The sequence below is a fragment of the Podarcis bocagei genome, assembly GCF_964188305.1.
Source record: "Podarcis bocagei genome assembly, chromosome: 4".
Classification (NCBI taxonomy): domain Eukaryota; kingdom Metazoa; phylum Chordata; class Lepidosauria; order Squamata; family Lacertidae; genus Podarcis; species Podarcis bocagei.
In genome coordinates this window covers 49,002,562-49,022,449 of record NC_138128.1, presented here as the reverse complement: position 1 = coordinate 49,022,449, position 19,888 = coordinate 49,002,562, and the positions used below count along the sequence as shown (strand labels likewise).

The window sequence follows — 19,888 nt, the reverse complement described above, 5'->3', positions numbered from 1 at the left end:
AGATTAGAGACTAAGAGGTAAGACTGAGAAACCCCTCCTTCTTCCTGGAAAAGAAATGAGTTCATGGTGGTATAATTGCAGCTTTTAAAATTAAGGAGGGTCTTGTTAAAATTGATTTAGTCCTACCTACTGGCCATCAGTGAGAAAATTAAAAGACATAATCTAAAAATTATGCACCATAAGGGAATGATATATTAGGGATATTCTTTTGGAAGTGGTTGCTGCTGGCAGGAAGCACATTGATAGATTAAACAGGGACGGTGTAGAACAAGAAAGAGTGAGTTTCAAGAAGGAACATCAAAGTTCAAAGCTGTCCTTTACTTGGACAGGCTACCAGGGCACAACCCAATCCTTGTCTCAAGGTGCTTGGATGTGTAGATGAAAAAGAATTAGAATCCACTTTGAAATCTGTATATTGATTGAAGCAGAAGTGGGGAACCGAAGACCCGAGGGCCATACCTGGTCCTCAGGACTCTCCCAAACTGTATCTGCTCCGCAGGCCACAGACCTCTGGCCCTGCCCTGCACCTCTTTGCCTAGCTAGAATTATGTTTTGAGCTATCGTAAGACTTTCTGCTTGCTTGGATGGTGGAATAATGTGTACATAGAAACCTCTGACATTTGCACAGCTGCAGTACAGACTACCGTACAAAGTAAATGTTGCATCTATTGCACCTTCTGTTTTTTGCCTCTGGCTACATCCACTACTGGCATGCGGCCACTGGGCTGAACAAAGATCACCCCTGGATTAAGGATAATGACAGGGCTTTTTAGCTGGAACTCGCTGGAACTCAGGTCCTGCACCTGTCAGGTGGGTGCCATTGCCATTATAAGAGAACAAGGGAGAAGCTCATAGTAAGTTCCAGGTATAGGTATTCATCTAGACCTGGCTTCCTCAAACTCGGCCCTCCAAATGTTTTGAGACTACAGTTCCCATCATCCCTGATCACTGGTCCTGCTAGCTAGGGATCATGGGAGCTGTAGGCCAAAAACATATGGAGGGCTGAGTTTGAGGAAGCCTGGACTAGACGAATAGCACTGCATAACAGTATACTAAGGAGGGATATAAAAGTTGTGTACATTACAATACTGACACTCCATGGGTGTGCTTCCACAACCCAACTTCTCCACCACCCTATTCTGTCCCCGCACTGTCCTCGTAAGTGGCAGTGATGCCGCTATCAAGAGGGCAATGGTATGGCACTGCCATTCCAGCCAGTCCCGTGTTCTGAGCCTACTGTAGCAATGGCTTCCATTGTCCCTGAGACCTTACATTTTTTTTTTCTATCTCCTCCAGCCACTTGGATGCCAGCCCCCAGTAGATCCTCTAATTTCTGCTGAGGAAACATGAGCAGGAACTAAGAAACCGTAGGATTTGTAGTTGCTAGAAAGCATGTCACACCAAGTGGCTGCTACTCTTTTTCTGTTATAGATGGCCTAGACTAGCAGCTCACTGTTCAGACTCCTGCTTCTTAACATTGCTTTTGAGTTGCTGTAGTAAATCTCTCAAGATCTTATAAGAGCTGGATACTCCATATAGTTACAGGCAGTGCTTTTTTTCTAAAAATAAATAAATGTTTAGGGGTACTCTCATTTTTACTCAAGAAAATCACCACTTTATAGTTCAGATTGGGAAAAATACAGTAAGTGGACAAAAGTACAAAGATTCACAAAATGTTTAGGCGTATGCATGCTCCTGCGTCTCCCCCAGAAAAAAAAAGCACTGGTTACAGGGAAATCAATTTGCATAGCCATCCTTAAGCATGAACTCATTTCTGCCTAATGTTGTTTCCTTAGGTAAAAAGACTATCAGCTCAGACTGGGCTCCTTTGGACCTCTAGGCTTAGGTAAGGCATCCTCTCTCACCTTGGACCCTGCACATGTGTAGAACTGAAATAATTTTTTATCCATAAGTGGTAACACATTCTCAAAATTCTCTTTTATGGATTTTGATGTCAAGCTTCTGTGTACTGAATACAACTGAATATTAAAAATTCAGCATTTGACAACAGTAATCAACATGTGACAATCGTATGTAGCATTTGACTTTCAGTTACAAAACACAAAATCTATACCACAGTCCTTAAGAAACGTCCGTGCCCTTATATTCCAGCTCATTCACTGGCAATTGTGACCCGTGTTACAGAGGCCTAACTAATTTCAACTTGAAATCTGGTATTTTGTATCACTGGCCCCATGCCGTGAAACACTCTGGCAGCAGAGATTCCACAGACATCATAGCTTTTGACTTTCAGGTGTCTCTTGAAAACTTTTTTATGCTGACATGCCTATGCAGTTGTCCGAAGCTTTTTTGACTGGCTACCCATTTTCAGGATTGATTTTTAGGATTTTAATTTTATGTTTTATTGCTGTACACTACCCTGATTTTGCAATATATGTATGTTGGTATAGAAGTACTTCTCTCTATATATATTAAAGTAAATAATCCATATTTTCAGGTGTAAACATTTGTCATATGACAGCTGGCATTTGGTCTCAGTACTTCATAGTCTGTACTTGTTGTTAATATCCAAAAGCAATGGTTACTATCTTTTTTAAGAAAGGTGCCTAAGACTCCAATTATTTTGTTCCTGTATCTGGGACAAACTTTATTTTCTCTCCACTTGTTGGCACCTCAGTAGTGAATTCCAATCATGTATGTCTTAACGCTGGGAGATGGATTATCCTCACCACATGAGGAGTGGCTGGGCTTTGCCTGCTAAGAACTTGGGAGGCTCTCAGGCAACAGGCAAAGGAAGCTGGAGGCGATCACAGACAAGCACATTGATGAAGCAGCCACTGACTGCTCATTCATATGTTGTTTATCTCCAGCTTCCTCCATTCACAGCGGTGAATTTTCTCTGTTCCCTCCACTCTCAGTTGCTAGCAAAAATTAGGCTGTGAGAGAAATAATTGTAGAAAGCCAGCCAGTGGCTGCTCCTTCCCTTTGTGTGACTAGACAACTCCTCCTCCCCCCCTAGCTTTCTTCGCCTATTGATTGTCAGATGTCTGTGAGGAGAACATCTACAAAGAGGTGCTGCCTATGTATGTTTGGAGGCACTCAAAGAAATCAAGCCACCCGTGTTATGGGAAAGCCAGTTGCCTAGGCACCTTGTTGCAGTGATCACAATTGCATTGCAATGGAGGTGCACATGTTATCAGGGACAAGTCCCATTACCTTTCCACAGAGAATCGTAGAATCATAGAAATGTAGAGTTGGAAGGGACACTGAGGGTCCTCTAGTCCACCCCCTGCAATACATAAATTCATGACTTATCTATCTTACATATAACATAAATTCTCTCTCTTACATATCAGTCTCTCTCTCTCTTCCTTATCTCAGTTTGTGTTCTTTTCCATAGATGTTGAAGGTGACCTCCAATTTTTGATATCCAGTGCCCTCCCAATTATAGGAGACACATTCATGAGGATTCAGTGCTGCTCTACACACCATTTTTGCCTTCTCAGTCTGCCTCAGTGTCATTTCCCATTCCACCATTTAATCTGATTGTAAAGCAAACAACAATTTTGTTCACATATAGAAGCATGTGGCTTGCCAGCCTGATTCAGGTGAAGCAAATGAAGCCACAGATCTATTTATTTATTGAATTTATGTCCCAGACACCCTCCCAAAGGATCCCAGGGCAGCAAACATATCCACTTTTAAAAAGTGTTATACATGAGTTCTTTTTTAAAAAAAGCAGTTTCAGTTAAAACATTCTAAAAACAGTTGCAATTAAAAAATTAGTTCATCCTGCAATCTCAGGGTTGCCAGAGCAAAAATGAAGACAAAAAAGGCAGAAAGTTGGAGGATAAAGGACACCAAAACAGCATCAAAGTAGTTCAATTGCTCAACATGGGCAATTTATTTTTAAAAATGGAGGTAGGGGTTACATCTGTCCTGCTGCAATGAATGTGCTGTTTTCAAAGTAACTATTATAAGTAGAGAATGCTCAGGGGAACCCTAGGGGGGTAAAATTATAAAACATGTTGGGTTTGGTGGGGAAGTGAAACTTTTCTGTCTTCTACTTTCTCTTTTCTGTTCTTGTTGAGCAGAGCTCATTAGCACACCTTGGTGCATTTAATCATCCCATCAGAATTAATGCTGCTTGGTTTGTATAATATGTTCTATCACATTCACAGTCACTCTTCCTGTGGCAGAACAGGAAAGGTCAGGAGGTCTCAGTGTGCCTGATCAAAATTAAAACAGATAAAGATGCTGGCTTCATCTGCATTTTATGTAAAAGGCACATCAGGGGATTGAGGCAAGAGAACAGGATTTCACAAAACATATTTGCAATCATAAAGTAGATCAGTCTTCATGGACGACTTTTCTCTCTGTCTTTCTTTAGATTTCCAGAGTTTTCATTGAGTTTGTACAAAATGAATGGGGGAAATGTGGAGGAAACGGAATGTCCCGGGATTCAAGTTGTCTCACTCCACTTTCCCTACTCTTGGCACCAGATTTTGGCAGTTCTTTGCCCCCCCCCCGCCAGAATGATGGCATGGCATGACACAGAAACTTGGATAAAAGGGTCACACTAACAGTGCTCACACATGCCATACATTGAGTGTACAATCCGTCTGATTCTGTACACAATAGCTGACCTGTACAAATCAAAATGTGTGCACTCTTTCACACAAGCCCTTGTAGAGACATGTGTAACCAAGTGTTTTATTAATCCAGACCGAGGATTAGCAGCAGGGCAACTACCCAACAGATAAGTGTGGGAACCATAAAAGACTGGCGATTCTGGAGACAGTGTTCTTGGTGCAGTGGGGCAGCCCACCCTAGCCACTTGTGCTGAACTCCTCCACCTGCAGACAGGGAGGGCATTGTCCGGAGTCCAGGCTGCTGTCTTGATAACACAGCATGCAAGTCATAATTAGCTGGAAGATTTATTGCAATACAAACAATTAGCCTTGGATGTCTAACCGAACGTCCATTGCTTATGAATCAGTTGACCCTTCTGAAGAATGCTTCCTGGTTCTGCAGAATATCCTGAACCAATGACCCTTACGTTTCTGGGTTTGCTTCCTGCCTAATACCTTTCCCATATGACGACTCCTTGGGCTCAGATGATTACCGTAATTGCCTCCTCTTCCGGTGAGGAAATGCTATTTCGCCTGTTTTCTAAGTCTGCCTGTGCTTCTTGCGGGAGCTGACTTATCACCCTCCCATTCTCTGCTGACTCCTTATCCACATTTCATTCTGTGTCAGAGAGAGGGGGGGGGAGGATTGCTTACTGACTCATGCTGTGTTTCTCTACTTGGGGAAGGACAGGTATGCAAACCCTCTGCAGATCTTAAACAGATGAAGCAGACTCTGTTGAGAAAGATAAACCTCATCATCGTAATACAACTGGGTACTAAAATAAGCCACTTTGGGGGTTTTTCCACAACCAAAGCAGTATGTACATTTTATGAAATAAATAATAAATCAACAAATAAAATATCTGATTTCGGGGCACAGATTTCAGGGTAACATTGGCCTCTGTCATGGCCATTCAGAGCCAAATAAAGACCAATCACGCATACAGGGCAAAGATAAAGTGCAGTCTTTAGGGTTGCCATATTTCAGCAAGAGTTGTTGAGCTTTTCAGGGGAAATTGCAAAAAAAGAAGAAGAAAAATTGATGTTTTGGAGCTTTTCTAAAGTAAAATTGTCAAAAACGGCACTGTCAGCTTTTTCTGAACACCTAGGCAATTTCCGTCCAGACACTGCTTTATGACAACAGTATTCTGGATCTGTCTGGGAATTTCTAGATGTATGGCAACCCTAGACTCTCTGGGCTGCACTGAGGAACTCCTAGCCCTCTGACCAATCTTGGAGCTGTGGATGAGGGGACACACACACAAACAAACAAACAAACAAACAAACAAACAAACAAACAAAGTGTGTGTCTATATATATGTATATAATTTCTTTGTGTGGCTGTGTGTGGCCCTAAGTGTCCCACGTCTGCTGATATGGCTGGACTGAATGTCACCTCACCACTCACTCTGCAGATCAGGGGAGGGATGGTGAAATAAAATGTGGGATTTTTAAAAATGTGGAAAGAGAAAACAGAGTATAAAAACAGTAGATGCAGTTTTCACTCCAACAGTATACAGAAGAAATTGCTTCAGTACAACAATACAACAAGGATAGATTCAAATTATGTGTGATGTGTTATCAAAGAATGCCATGCTGCTGGATGCATTGTCTTATGTGACGTTGCTGACTCAGAATACCTAATTCATAAAACTATTGATTTGTGCTTTATTGTGGTCTTTGCTTAATCTAACTTATCACCAGGAACTAATTTGCCATTGTCAATAGTCACATTGAGGTTAGGATAATGTGTTTGACTGTAACCTCCTTTTCCATGCTGTCTTTGTTCGCCAGTACTTTGAAGTTTAGTTTCACGGGCAACAAGAAAGAAAGAGAAAGAAAGAAAGAAAGAAAGAAAGAAAGAAAGAAAGAAAGAAAGAAAGAAAGAAAGCGAATGAGCTTTGGAGTCTAGCAGAAGAGCCCCCAACTTACTTGCAGGTAAGGAAAAAAAGTTCATCTGAGCAAGGTTCAGTGACCCATGGTGCATTTCTTTCATTTAATGTCTAGAATTAGGATACATCTTCAACATCAGCTCTACAAAGCACAATCTAGTCAAAGCTGCACACTTTCAGCTGAGTAACTGTATCCCTTAGAGAATGGATTGATCTACTTTGACCTGTGCTGAAAGATTGAGTAGATATGTCATTTCTGTCATAGGATCCAATTCCTAGGGGCTGCGAGGGCTTCAGCCCTCACAATAAAATATTTGAGGGGGCCGGGACCCCACAAAGTTGATGGGCATTCCAATTGAAATTTATTTATTTATTTTATTTATTGAATTTATATACTGCCCTATATCTGGAGGTCTGGTATGTGTGTGTGCACTGCATCGTGTGATTGTTTATGGGGGGTGGGGCTTACCTGGGCCCCCATAATATTTTACTCAAGTTGGCACCCCTGGTGTCTGGTCTAACAATGGTGCCTTCTGCCAATGTAACCCTTATGCTAGTAGAGCAGCACCAGCACAAGGGGGCAAGCAAGGGAAGATGAACTGGTGATTGCAGAGTTAAGCAGGAGAGCTTGCAGAATTCATTATTTGTGATTTCTAATATGCACTGATCTGAAACACACATTCCAGACTAACGTGTGGATCAGAACCGTTCAACTTTAATTGTACTGGGCTCTGGCAAGCCTTTTCAATAGTGGCCCCCGCATCTTTGGAACTGTCTAATATAACTGCATTCTATTAAAAAATGCATTTAGTTGGGCTTCAAACCGTTTTAAGCAGGTGATTTTTTTTAAAAAAAATGAATCGACTCTTTTGTAGTTTGAAAATTATTTTATCATTTTAATGTTCTTTTGTAAGTAGCTTGGGGAGCGCTTTACCCTGAAAAGCAGCATATATCCCATACTGTATGTGGGGATGCCCTGGAAGATGATGCAGAAACTTCAGCTAGTGTGAACTGCAGCTGATTGGCTACTGAGTGGAGCAGCAAGACAGAGCCACATAACACTGGCTCTTAAAGAATTGCACCCTCTTTTGAATTCAAGGCATTGCAAATGAATTTAAAGCCCTAAACAATGTGAGGCTTAATTGCTTGAAGCAGTATATCTCCCAGTATAGTCCTGCCTGCATGTTCCTAACTGCCCACCGCTAGGTGTTATGCTCTGTGTGGTGACATGAGAAAGGACCTCCTTTGTAGTGGCACCTTGTTTAAGAAATTTCCTCCCCTCTGAAATTTGCCAGGCCCCAAGTTTGCTATTGTTTAGTCAACAGCTTGGCTGTTCACCCAAGCCTCTGGTGATTTTTAATAATTTGGGGCTGCTCTGCAGTATCTGGTGGTTTATTTATTATAAATCATTTCAGGTTTTTTAATTGTTCCCTGTCTAGAGATCTCAGGATGGGCTGCAAAATTAAATAATAATAAATAGAACTACTTTAAGTAAAGAACAAAGGTATTCTGAAGCCTATCTGGGAGTTAATTACAAGAATGGTGAGCTTGGAGAAAATGATCTGTTCCTGCTCTGTAGCTGCATGTGCATCCCTCTATATCTAACTTCAATCATACCTCTGAAGTGGGAGGTCAGTTGCTTTCCAGTCTATCTAGATTAATCGTATACAGGATGTCCTATAAAATAACTCTTGACTTTCTGCCAAAAGCAGCTTTGACAAATCCAATAGCATCTGAACTTAGTGCTTTGTTCAATTTATCTCAGACTTTTATAAAGCCACAAGTACACAAGAAAGAACCATTACTACTAGGTCAAACAATGGTTCATCTGCCTGATATGTCATATTCAGGCACGGAGAAAGCAAATCATGTTGAAGGCTCACAGTATTCCTTCCTGACCTTGTGAAATTAAGCATAGATTTTGTCCTACCAACCCCCTTAGTGCCATAATGAAACACCTTGGGAGATTTCAGCTGGCCTCTTACATATAGATGGGGCCAGGCCATGTGGGAAGAGACTCTTTGCTTAGCAAGGCAACACACCCATCACTTTGTCACAGCTGGATTAGCTGGTTACCCTTCGGGAGCCAAGTAGAATATTTTTGGGGGGTGATCCTGGAATTGGCTACTGGGGTCATCTTTCCCCCCACTGGCTTTGCAATAGATGATTGGCCCAGATGTGGTGTGAGTTTTACAAGCTTTGGTGACAACAGCAGAGTCAGAAACCTGTCCCCCCCAGGGTGCAGTGGCTTCAGACTTGGAAATTGAGCTGAGTGAACAAGAGGCTAGATCTGCAGATGAGGGAGAACTGTTAGATTCCAGACAGGACAGCCCAGGGCCCCTCCTTCCCAGGGAAGAAGCCATTAGCTCACAGGGAGAGGAAGAGTTGGAAGTTGACCAAAGCGTTGCCAGGCAACCATCAGATAAGCTAGAGTCTGTGTCTTCTGGGGAAGAGACAGGCCAACTGATCAGTCCTCGCAGGAGGAAATGGGAGAGGCTCAGAGAACTGTGGGAGGCGATGAGGAGAAAAGCAGGGTTCTGGCATCCTTCCTGTTGGGGGCAGGATTCTGATTTAGACTGAGCAACTCCTTTGTGGAGAGGAGGTGGGAACCCTTGCTCTAGATGTGTTTTTCTTGACACCCTTGGTAAATACTCTTATCTACTTGCTACGGATACATCCAATGGTAGCCCTACTCAGCATAGGCCCACTAAAATTAAGGAACGTGATAAACTTAAGTTTGTTAATTTAGGTTTACTCTGAGTAACCCTGTACATTTTCCCCTGTACATTTGCCTTATTCTCTCTCCCTCCACTTTTTGTAAACTGGCAATTTACCCTGAACCCCTGACCGTGTCTGAGCATAGGAGCCCTGATGCAGAGAGATTACTGCACACGTCTATTTCATTTCTATTATTACCTGCTAGATAGCTCAGTTGGTTAGAGTGTGGTGCTGAGGTTTGACCCCCATAAGGGACAGCTGCACAGGGACTAGATGATTCTCAGGGTTCCTTTTAGCTCTGGGTTGGTATATATATATATATATATATATATATATATATATATATATATATGGGACGCGGATGGCGCTGTGGGTTAAACCACAGAGCCTAGGACTTGCCGATCAGAAGGTCGGCGGTTCGAATCCCCGCAACGGGGTGAGCTCCCATTGCTCAGTCCCTGCTTCTGCCAACCTAGCAGTTCAAAAGCACATCAAAGTGCAAGTAGATAAATAGGTACCGCTCTGGCGGGAAGGTAAACGGCGTTTCCGTGCACTGCTCTGGTTTGCCAGAAGTGGCTTAGTCATGTTGGCCACATGACCCGGAAGCTGTACGCCGGCTCCCTCGACCAATGAAGCGAGATGAGCGCCGCAACCCCAGAGTCAGCCACGATTGGACCTAATGGTCAGGATTCCCTTTTTACCTTTACTAGATATATATATATATATATATATATATATATATATATATATATATATATATATGCTTTCGTAGATTTTCACGGGTACAGGAATGCAGGTTTTGGTGTCTTCGGGTGTCTTCCCGTGTAAGAGTTGGGGTGTCTAGGCGACGTTTCGACGAGGTCTCACTCGTCATCTTCAGGCTGGTGCTTTCGGCTTCTTGTTACTAGAACAGAGCAGGATCTCAGTGTTTGAGTTCCTATAAATACTGTTGAGGGGGTGTGGTGTATAGCCTCCAACGTTCTGGGCAGAGAGGGAGTTCCCAGGTTAGTGTGCCTTTTCTTCTTTTGTTCCTTAATTACTTGAGGGATATCTTGAGTGATTTCTTGAGTGATATTCTGAGTACCACTTAGGAGGGTCATTAGGTGTGGATTAGTTGCTAAAGCTTTCGTGTCTTGACCTCTTGAGCTTGTGAAGAGTTTTTCTGAGAAGATGGCTGTACTGCACTTAGTTGTGCTCTGGCTTGGCTTCGTGTATAGGGGCGAGCTGTGGTTTTGTGCCCTGTGCCAGCCAGATCTGTGTAGGGATTGCAGGGGGGTGCAGCATCCGGAGGTGCCACTATGGTTTGGCTACTGGATGGTGTCTGTACTTTATCTGTGGAGAGGGTCTGGGTTTGGGTCTGGTGTGGTTGATTGGAGATGGCGTTCTGTGTGTCTCTGGTTCTGGTGTCGGTTTTTGTGGGGAGGGCTAATTTCCAGATGTCTGGCAGGCGGGACGTGTCGTCACGCTTGTTCATGTTGTGAGGGTGTTTCTCTATCTCGATGGCTTCCATGATTATTCTCTTGTGGTGATGTTCCATGTTAAAGAGCAATTTGGAATCTGCAAAATTAATTTCGTGTCCTGTTTCTTTCATGTGTTGGTAAAGAGAGGAAGTTTTTTCTTCTTTTTTGACGGCATTCTTGTGTTCTGCGATACGTGCATTTATTCGTCTGTTTGTTTGTCCAATGTACGTGGCTGGGCAGACTTTGCAGGGTATTTCATAGACCCCTTGGTTTTCTAACTGGATTTTATCTTTTGGGTTTCTGAGGATATTGGCTATTTTTTGGTTGGTGCAAAAGGCTGTTTTGATATTGTGTTTATGGAGGATTTTGCTAATTTTATCTGTAGTGCCCTTGATATAAGGAAGGAGGACAATGGCATGGCCCTCCTTCCTTATATCAAGGGCACTACAGATAAAATTAGCAAAATCCTCCATAAACACAATATCAAAACAGCCTTTTGCACCAACCAAAAAATAGCCAATATCCTCAGAAACCCAAAAGATAAAATCCAGTTAGAAAACCAAGGGGTCTATGAAATACCCTGCAAAGTCTGCCCAGCCACGTACATTGGACAAACAAACAGACGAATAAATGCACGTATCGCAGAACACAAGAATGCCGTCAAAAAAGAAGAAAAAACTTCCTCTCTTTACCAACACATGAAAGAAACAGGACACGAAATTAATTTTGCAGATTCCAAATTGCTCTTTAACATGGAACATCACCACAAGAGAATAATCATGGAAGCCATCGAGATAGAGAAACACCCTCACAACATGAACAAGCGTGACGACACGTCCCGCCTGCCAGACATCTGGAAATTAGCCCTCCCCACAAAAACCGACACCAGAACCAGAGACACACAGAACGCCATCTCCAATCAACCACACCAGACCCAAACCCAGACCCTCTCCACAGATAAAGTACAGACACCATCCAGTAGCCAAACCATAGTGGCACCTCCGGATGCTGCACCCCCCTGCAATCCCTACACAGATCTGGCTGGCACAGGGCACAAAACCACAGCTCGCCCCTATACACGAAGCCAAGCCAGAGCACAACTAAGTGCAGTACAGCCATCTTCTCAGAAAAACTCTTCACAAGCTCAAGAGGTCAAGACACGAAAGCTTTAGCAACTAATCCACACCTAATGACCCTCCTAAGTGGTACTCAGAATATCACTCAAGAAATCACTCAAGATATCCCTCAAGTAATTAAGGAACAAAAGAAGAAAAGGCACACTAACCTGGGAACTCCCTCTCTGCCCAGAACGTTGGAGGCTATACACCACACCCCCTCAACAGTATTTATAGGAACTCAAACACTGAGATCCTGCTCTGTTCTAGTAACAAGAAGCCGAAAGCACCAGCCTGAAGATGACGAGTGAGACCTCGTCGAAACGTCGCCTAGACACCCCAACTCTTACACGGGAAGACACCCGAAGACACCAAAACCTGCATATATATATATATATATATATATATATATATATATATATATATCCCACAACTTCCTTTAAAGGAGCCCGTGCATCCAAATGAGTCTTCAAGTATCCTTCCCACTTAAGTGGGAAAATGTTTAAATTTGAAATATCTTTTTTGTAAGAAGGCATCACTTTTTTAGTGCAGCATTCTGTGAGAGTCAGAAACCTGCTGCTATTTTTTCACACTTATTCACAGCTGCAAATATAATATTTTCATCCAGTAAACACATATTGTGAATATTTGATCTGATATCCCCTACAGCATCCAGCTACAGGTATAGACTAACACTATGTACGACTTGTAACAATATGGCATTTCCTTTGTGATTTTCTATTCTTTCCTGTTACTAATTACAAACATTCACTTTGCCTTTTAATTACTGCGTAATAGCATATATAGCTGATAATTTACAGACTCCACTGTAATTATGTGATTCTTTTTGGGAGGGGTGAACAGCTAATTCACACCTCAGCTGTCTCTGGTGCTTCCTATTTTATTCATTTACCTAGATGAGACCTAATTGGTTTATCACTGAAGACAGTGAGAATTCTCCCTTTGAATGCTAAACAAAGGGGATTACTGTAGGCATCAATATCTTTTTTAATTAGACAACTTCAAACCCAATGTTGGCATACCATTGATGTTAACATACCTTAAAAATGCACAACGTTTATCCTACAAAAGAAATCAGACAGAAGAGAATAGATAGATGTTGATTTTCTGAAGTTCCTTTCATTTTAAAAGCATTTCAAAGAGGATGGAGGCAAATGTTGTTTGGTCTGCATTTCAAAGCAAGCCAGCTGAATTTGCACTTCCCAGACTAACAGACAGATCAAAATTAAGTTATCCTTAGGAGTGTACACTTATCAGAATTCTGATGTAGTTTTGGCTTAAAAATGCAAATAAATGTTTATTTTAAGGGGTGGGAATTATACAAATATGTGCATTTTAAGGGAGATGTATATGAAAAAGCAGAAAATTTTAAATGCAAATGTGGAGTATACATGATATTGAATAAAACAGGATGGATTGAAATGGTAATAAATTGATCCATCCATTCCAGTTTCAAAGCAACCTTGACAGAACAATTCTATTCATGCCTACACAGAACTAAGGTCGATCAAGTACAATGGAGGTTACTACCAGGAAAGTGGATACAGGTCTGTAGCCCTGGGCACCTAGGCATTCCTCCCCTGAAAAGAACCAACACATTTTCTGGGTCTGATGTCCAAAATACACATTTTAGGGCTCTATGTGAAATCACTTTTTTCGGGGGGACGGGGGACGGGACACAACACAAAATTTTGTGAGATCACAGTGCCCAAAATGACTGCCGGTCTCTCACGATAAAAAAATGGGAATGTCCTGGTTCTTTCGGGACACTAGTGGGATACGGTCTTAGGGTTGTAGTTCAGTGGTAGACCACATACTTTGCATGAGGTAATTTTAAACTCTTTTAGTATTTTAATTTTTGCATGTATCAAAGTATGGTTGCAGATTTCTCTCTGTTTTATTAAACTGCTTTGAGGTGTTCTTGTTGTTTTTCACAATCAAGCAGTGTATAAATTTTATGAAATAACTTAAATAAACAATAAATAAATAAAATGACCCATGTTAAATCCCTGGCATCAAAAGGTAGGGATATAAACTCCCTGTCTCAATTCCTGGATGACTGTCAATCAGCAGACAATCATGAGCTATGGTATGATGTTTTGATATATGGCACGTTCCTAATGGGGTCTGAATAAACTTTGCAAAAATATTGTTCCAACCTCATATTGTTGATCTCTCCCCCATTCTGATATTTCTTTCCTAGAGAAATTAAAAAATAACTATAATTTCCTGCATAATGATTTATAGCACAGACCTTTAAGTCTTCTGATGTTTGGGACTGGGGAAACCAGGCCTTTTGTTTTCTCATCTGACTGGAACACAAAGAGTAAAATACAGAATGTAAAAAGGAATTTGGCTATTCCTCCCTCCACTCCCAAAATGAAATTGATTATGCACATGCAAAGATCATTAGCTGGCTAGAAATAAAATATGCTAATAAGTGACCTTCTCTGGCACATATATTTTCAGTTTGACCCCTGTGTCAAATGTGTTGACCACCTAAGCGGGTTGCGATCCTCTGCTGTCCATCAATATCTCTGCAACTCTTTGATTAGACATACTTAGAGGCTTTTCACTAGGATGCTACAAATAGCACTACCATGTTTTCCTTATCAGTCTTTCGTCTTGACCTCCATCAGCAGACGAGGAAACAGGCAGGAAAGGGCACACAGTTTCCATCAGTCTTTTCCTAGGCCTGTAGCATTAATTTCCCCTTCATCCCCTTGGTGCATCTTGGTGGAAAGAGGCTGCAAAGAGAGCTCAGCATCTCTAATCCATTACTCTGGGGACAGCCACAGCTTGTCTTCATTACCGTGATCTCCACAATGACTCGCATCATGGGCCAAAGATTTTGACTGGGAAAAAGATGAAAAGAGTTAATTGAAAACTATATAAGCCGGGTTGGAAAGCTGGCAAATGTTTTAATTTCATAATGAGCCTGTTCGATGCAGGTAGATGACTCCCCTTTTGATAAACCAATTAGAAAAAGTAAATTGCTTTTCTGAAAGACCCACACAAAAAGAGGATTATGTTTGCAGGGAAACCATGAAAAATTGTTTGAATATCAACAAGAATGGCAAGAACAAAATGAATCAGCTTAACAACCGCCAAAATATGAACTGCTTCATGATAGAAGAATAACTCCTGTGCTGCACAGCCTAGGAGTTATTCTTTCTAGGATAACTGTCACCCTCTCTCGCTCTTTACCCCATTTCTTTTTCAGAAAAACAAAGGAGAACTGAACTCTGAAAAGAGATTTCTAGGAATAGGGCAGGAGAGCTAAAGAATACTAAAATGTATGTGCAAGGAACTGGCTCGGATTATTTTCTTAGAAGCTTGATCTTTCATTCTTAATTTTACATTTGCTGAGATAAATGCCCCGGACCACTCACATGGTCAGTGTAATGTTTACATCAAGGGGAGATCAAAAGTGCTAGTGTTGTTGAATCTAATGGATGCTCAAGAGCATTCCTCGTTTCTGTTTCACTCTAGGATCTGTTACCTCACATGCAGCCCAAGTATTTATTTTCAGTTGGTACAAATTGTATGTGAAGTGGCACTGAGTCTGACTAGTTTTGTGACAGCTAAAATCATGACACAGAGAAAAGGGAGAAAGGGAGGCTCACCACCTTTGGCAGTCTGATGAAAATTAAGCCCACAAGCAAACCAACCCGATATTACCAAGATGTTGGCTAAACAAAACTCAAGCACAGCTATAGTTTATTTAAAGGATACACAATGATGATTTTAAAAAATCTCTTTGCCCCATGGGAGGTCAAGAAGGGCCCATGAATTACCACCACAGCATTACTCTTGCCTCCATTTTGTGCTTGGGGTCTGAGGTGACTTTGTGGAATTGCTGCAATCAGAGAAAGCATGAAGGATGCCAAGAGTAATCACTGGCAGCCCTTGGAGTCAGGGCTGGATGAAGCATTATTCACTGTGTTGATGTTTATTACACAAACAGTAGTCAGCTACATCACTCAGGTGTTAGTGGGCTGAGTGTCTCAGCAAACTGCATGCATTTTCTTCCTCAGTGTACATAGATAACCAATAGGACAACAATATATGCCATACTATTTGCTACAATTGGTGCATAACACAACTAAAAAAATTTTACACCCCACCCCCACAACAAAGGCTTTTTCTTGTCCTCCTTGCTTTTCTCTCTCACACACAGACATCACCTGAATCCCTTTTCACTATTTCATCTCCACTTTCACTGCTTCAAGAAATTTGAAAGTCGTTGCGTACTGCTTACAAAACAACCAGCAAATTGCTGAAGCAACCCCTCCAAACCCTTCCATTTATCTATTTGATTATTTTGCTGTCATGAATCAATTTATCTGTTAACTCCATTGTTGTTTTTGTTTGCATTGTTACAATGATAATGAGAAATATATTAAAATGAAACTTCACTTTCCACTTCATTAATTTTGAAGTGGCAAGCTCGACAACAAACAAGCAAAAAATTAAGCAACCGGCTTTCTCATAGCCAGGCAGCTGTGCACATGAACTCCTAGCTTTCCTTTCTCTGGAATATTGCAGGACCCTGGCTGCAATTGGACAAGGACTAATGCCACATGAGTGAACCTTAGGTTTGTGTACTTCCTCTGACTGCTTTCCCCTCTTGCTTGATCACCAGGGGGAGATGAGAAGCATTCACTTTCATTTTCAACTAACGGCAGTGAGACATTTTGTCTGAAGTGGGATGAACTGTGGTTAGCTTAAACAATGGTTTGTAGTCAACTTCAAGCTGTGGTTTCTCATCCTGACTTGTTCAGTTAAAATTAATTGCAGCTCCTGGGTTGGACAACAAAGCAATCTGCCATTAGTTGGAAATGAAAGTAGATGCTGCTACCTACTTGTAACCATGCTGGAGGGGAAGAAAAAGGAGCAGGTTCATGCACATCTGAGCCAGGTCAGTGGAAGCCCTGCATAATAACAATAACTGAATGAGATCCATGAACTGTCTGGACTTGTTGCCCTCTTGATAGCTGTAGGACAAATCAGTTATTACCATACCTTTGTTCTGTGAAGCTTTTAATGACCTGGTTATCTGATATAACACCGGATGGCTACTAGGGAGATAGTTGTTTTGTTTGTGGCACCCCAGAAGAAGAAGAAGAAGAAGAAGAAGAAGAAGAAGAAGAAGAAGAGAAGAGTTTGGATTTGATATCCCACTTTATCACTACCCGAAGGAGTCTCAAAGCGGCTAACAATCTCCTTTCCCTTCCTCCCCCACAACAAACACTCTGTGAGGTGAGTGGGGCTGAGAGACTTCAAAGAAGTGTGACTGGCCCAAGGTCACTCAGCAGCTGCATGTGGAGGAGCGGAGATGCGAACCCGGTTCACCAGATTACCGCTCTTAACCACTACACCACACTGGCTCTCAGTAATGGAAACCATTACCCCAGAGAGGATCATTTCGTCTTTTCTCAAGGTCTTTTCAGTACCAAGGGAATCTGTTTGTATCAACCTCCCTCCAGTTCCATGCAGAGAAACCAGCCAAACTGGTGGTTTTATCTTACTTCAACACTTTCAGCAGGACATCATCCTCCACTGCAGCTGAGGGCAGCAGGGTAGCTTAGAGGACACAGTGCAACCCATATGTCTCTCACACACAGTTCCACACTCCAGTGCTCTTTGCCCACCAACATCTGCCTCCTGAGGCAGCTGCCTCACTCTCCCTAATGGCAGGGTTAGCCCCAATTAAGAGGTGCGAGGAACTCCCCCAGAGTTATACCAGCCAAGGGCATCATACTCTTGGAGCCAGGGAAATAATTAGGCAGGCTTCAGTTTAGATCAGCAAACTTTTTGAGCTGGGGGCCGGTCCACTGTCCCTCAGATCTTGGGGGAGGGGACTATATTTTGAAGAAGAAGTAAAATTTGAACGAATTCCTATGCCCCACAAATAACCCAGAGATGCATTTTAAATAAAATCAAACATTCTACTCATGTAAAAACATGCTGATTCCCGGCCCATCTGCGGGCTAGATTTAGAATGCGATTGGGCCAGATCTGGCCCCCAGGTCTTAGTCTGCCTACCCATGGTTTAGATTCAGTAAAGACCCTTAAAGTCACTGCAGTGCATGCTGTGTGGCACCATTCCAGCATTTGCCTGCTTCTTGTACACTGAAGCCTGTGGATGGTTGCCACACACCAAGTCAAAACTGATTGCCTTGCAATGAAGAAAGGGCTATGCTAAGGGAAAATGCTAGTGTCATTTTGATTAAACCCTTCTTCTTTTTACACAGAGTCTGTTGACAGGGTGCTAGGCTCTTGTCTCCTTTACTGCCAGAGGTAAGATTCTGGGATGTAGCAGAGTGAGCTGGCCAGTCGTCATTGAATCTGCCAGTGTTTGGAATTACTTCCTTGCTGATGGAATAGGAACAAGGAGAGGTCATCCCCACAGAGAAGAGAGGATCATAGTGGATGCCTTTTCGTGGCAATTAGACCCTTGTTGTAACAAAGAGGAGGTGGAACCTGAAGATTCTTCATCTACCAAGTCTCCCAAGAGGCAAAAGTGAAACTCATGGGAAAGGGCTGAAAGGTTGGAGGATCAACTTGAAGATGACAATTTCTAGAAGACTATTAATTCTTTTCACTGGTCCTTTCCAGTTAAAAGACTTCAAAGTATTGGGGTGAACCTTTTGCTGACACTGCCTAGGAAACGGTACAAAGCTTGTTTTTACAGAAATTAGAGTGTTAACCTCTGAAATATCACAGAAGCAGAAAAAAATACCATTCCTTCTCTTTATAAACTGACTTTTGTTCAACTGGGGGACCCAGTGAATTAAAAACATCCATTTGGAAAACTGAATTCTGCTTCCCATGGCACTGAATAGGCGGCAATAATAATTTTTATTCTGTACATAATAACGTAAGACTAGTCCTGTGGATCAGGCCATTGCCCCATCTAGTCCAGTATCCTGTTCTTCCAGTGGCCAACCAGAAACCTGTGGGAAACCAGGGAGCATGACATGAGTGCAACAGCACCTAGCCCTCCTGTGGTTTCCAGCAACTGGCATTCAGAAGCATTGCTGCCTCCAACTGTGTAGGTAGAGCATAGCCATCAAGGCTATTAGGCATCAAAAGTCCTTTCCCTCATGAGCTAATGAGGAGTGACCACCTGCTTCTAGAAGAGAGGTCCATAGCTCAGTGGTCACATACATGCTTAGCATGCAGAAGGTCCATCCTAGAGCCAGTCTCTGGCTTTTGTGCTTAAAAGGAACACAGCACAGGCTGGGTGGGGGTGGGGGTGGACCATGGACAGCTCTGTAAACTATGGACAGCTATGCAATGACCATGGACAGTTCCTGCTAGTTTGAGAAAATGTCTGGCAATATATGGCAACTTCATATGTTCGGATGGATTCAGCTAACCTGTTCTTCTAGCAGAGGCCAGTGCAAGGACTCCTACCAGTGCAATGGGGCTCCCCCCCCCACACTCCTATGTTGTCCCTAAATCTACTCTGGAGGGTTGGGAGGACAGTATGTTGGAGGGAGGAGTGGGGAGATCAATAAAGCAGAAATGTTTGCAATGATGGAACAATGTCCTTAGTACTATGTTTCTTTCTACCCATTATGTTCCTATGCTTCAGCAATGGCTGTGTTTCATTTCACAGGTGGTTACATTTCAATGGCAACTAAAGAATTTGCTCAATGTCATGTCAACAAAGTTATTTTTTTTTTGTATCTGGCACATGTAGGAAACCGTCTGAAGACACAAAATGCAACAACCTTGCTGAAGTCTATGTGGGGTCAGCACCTGGCTGGGATCCTTGAGTTGTGTAGGAGAAATGTGAGATACGTATACAATGCATGGAACAAATAAATACTTGGGATCAGAAACCTTGAATGGTGAGTCAAGAAGCTGCCAACATTGCATAAGGCTTTTGTGTCCTTCATTGCCAGCCTTGACTTAGTGCTCAAATTTCATTCTTGAGACAAAGACAATTAACATTCTGAAAGCTGCTGCAGATATTAATTATTTTATTACATAGCAGCCCATGCATTTCTGCTCAAAATATTATAAAAATGATACAATAAAATGACCTGGTGCTATACCTATTTAAAAACACATTAAAA

At 42.2% G+C, this 19,888-nt stretch overlaps 1 protein-coding gene across 1 annotated transcript in view; it reads left to right on the top strand.

Moving 5' to 3' along the window:
- Nucleotides 1-19,649, top strand: part of SORCS1 (sortilin related VPS10 domain containing receptor 1) — a 496,054-nt gene extending 476,405 nt beyond the window's left edge. The window contains exon 27 of the mRNA XM_081192000.1: nucleotides 19,510-19,649. Coding sequence (XP_081048126.1) covers nucleotides 19,510-19,634 — 125 coding nt within the window. The 3' untranslated portion in view covers nucleotides 19,635-19,649. The remainder of the gene's footprint in view (nucleotides 1-19,509) is intronic.
- The last annotated feature ends 239 nt before the right edge of the window (nucleotides 19,650-19,888 follow it).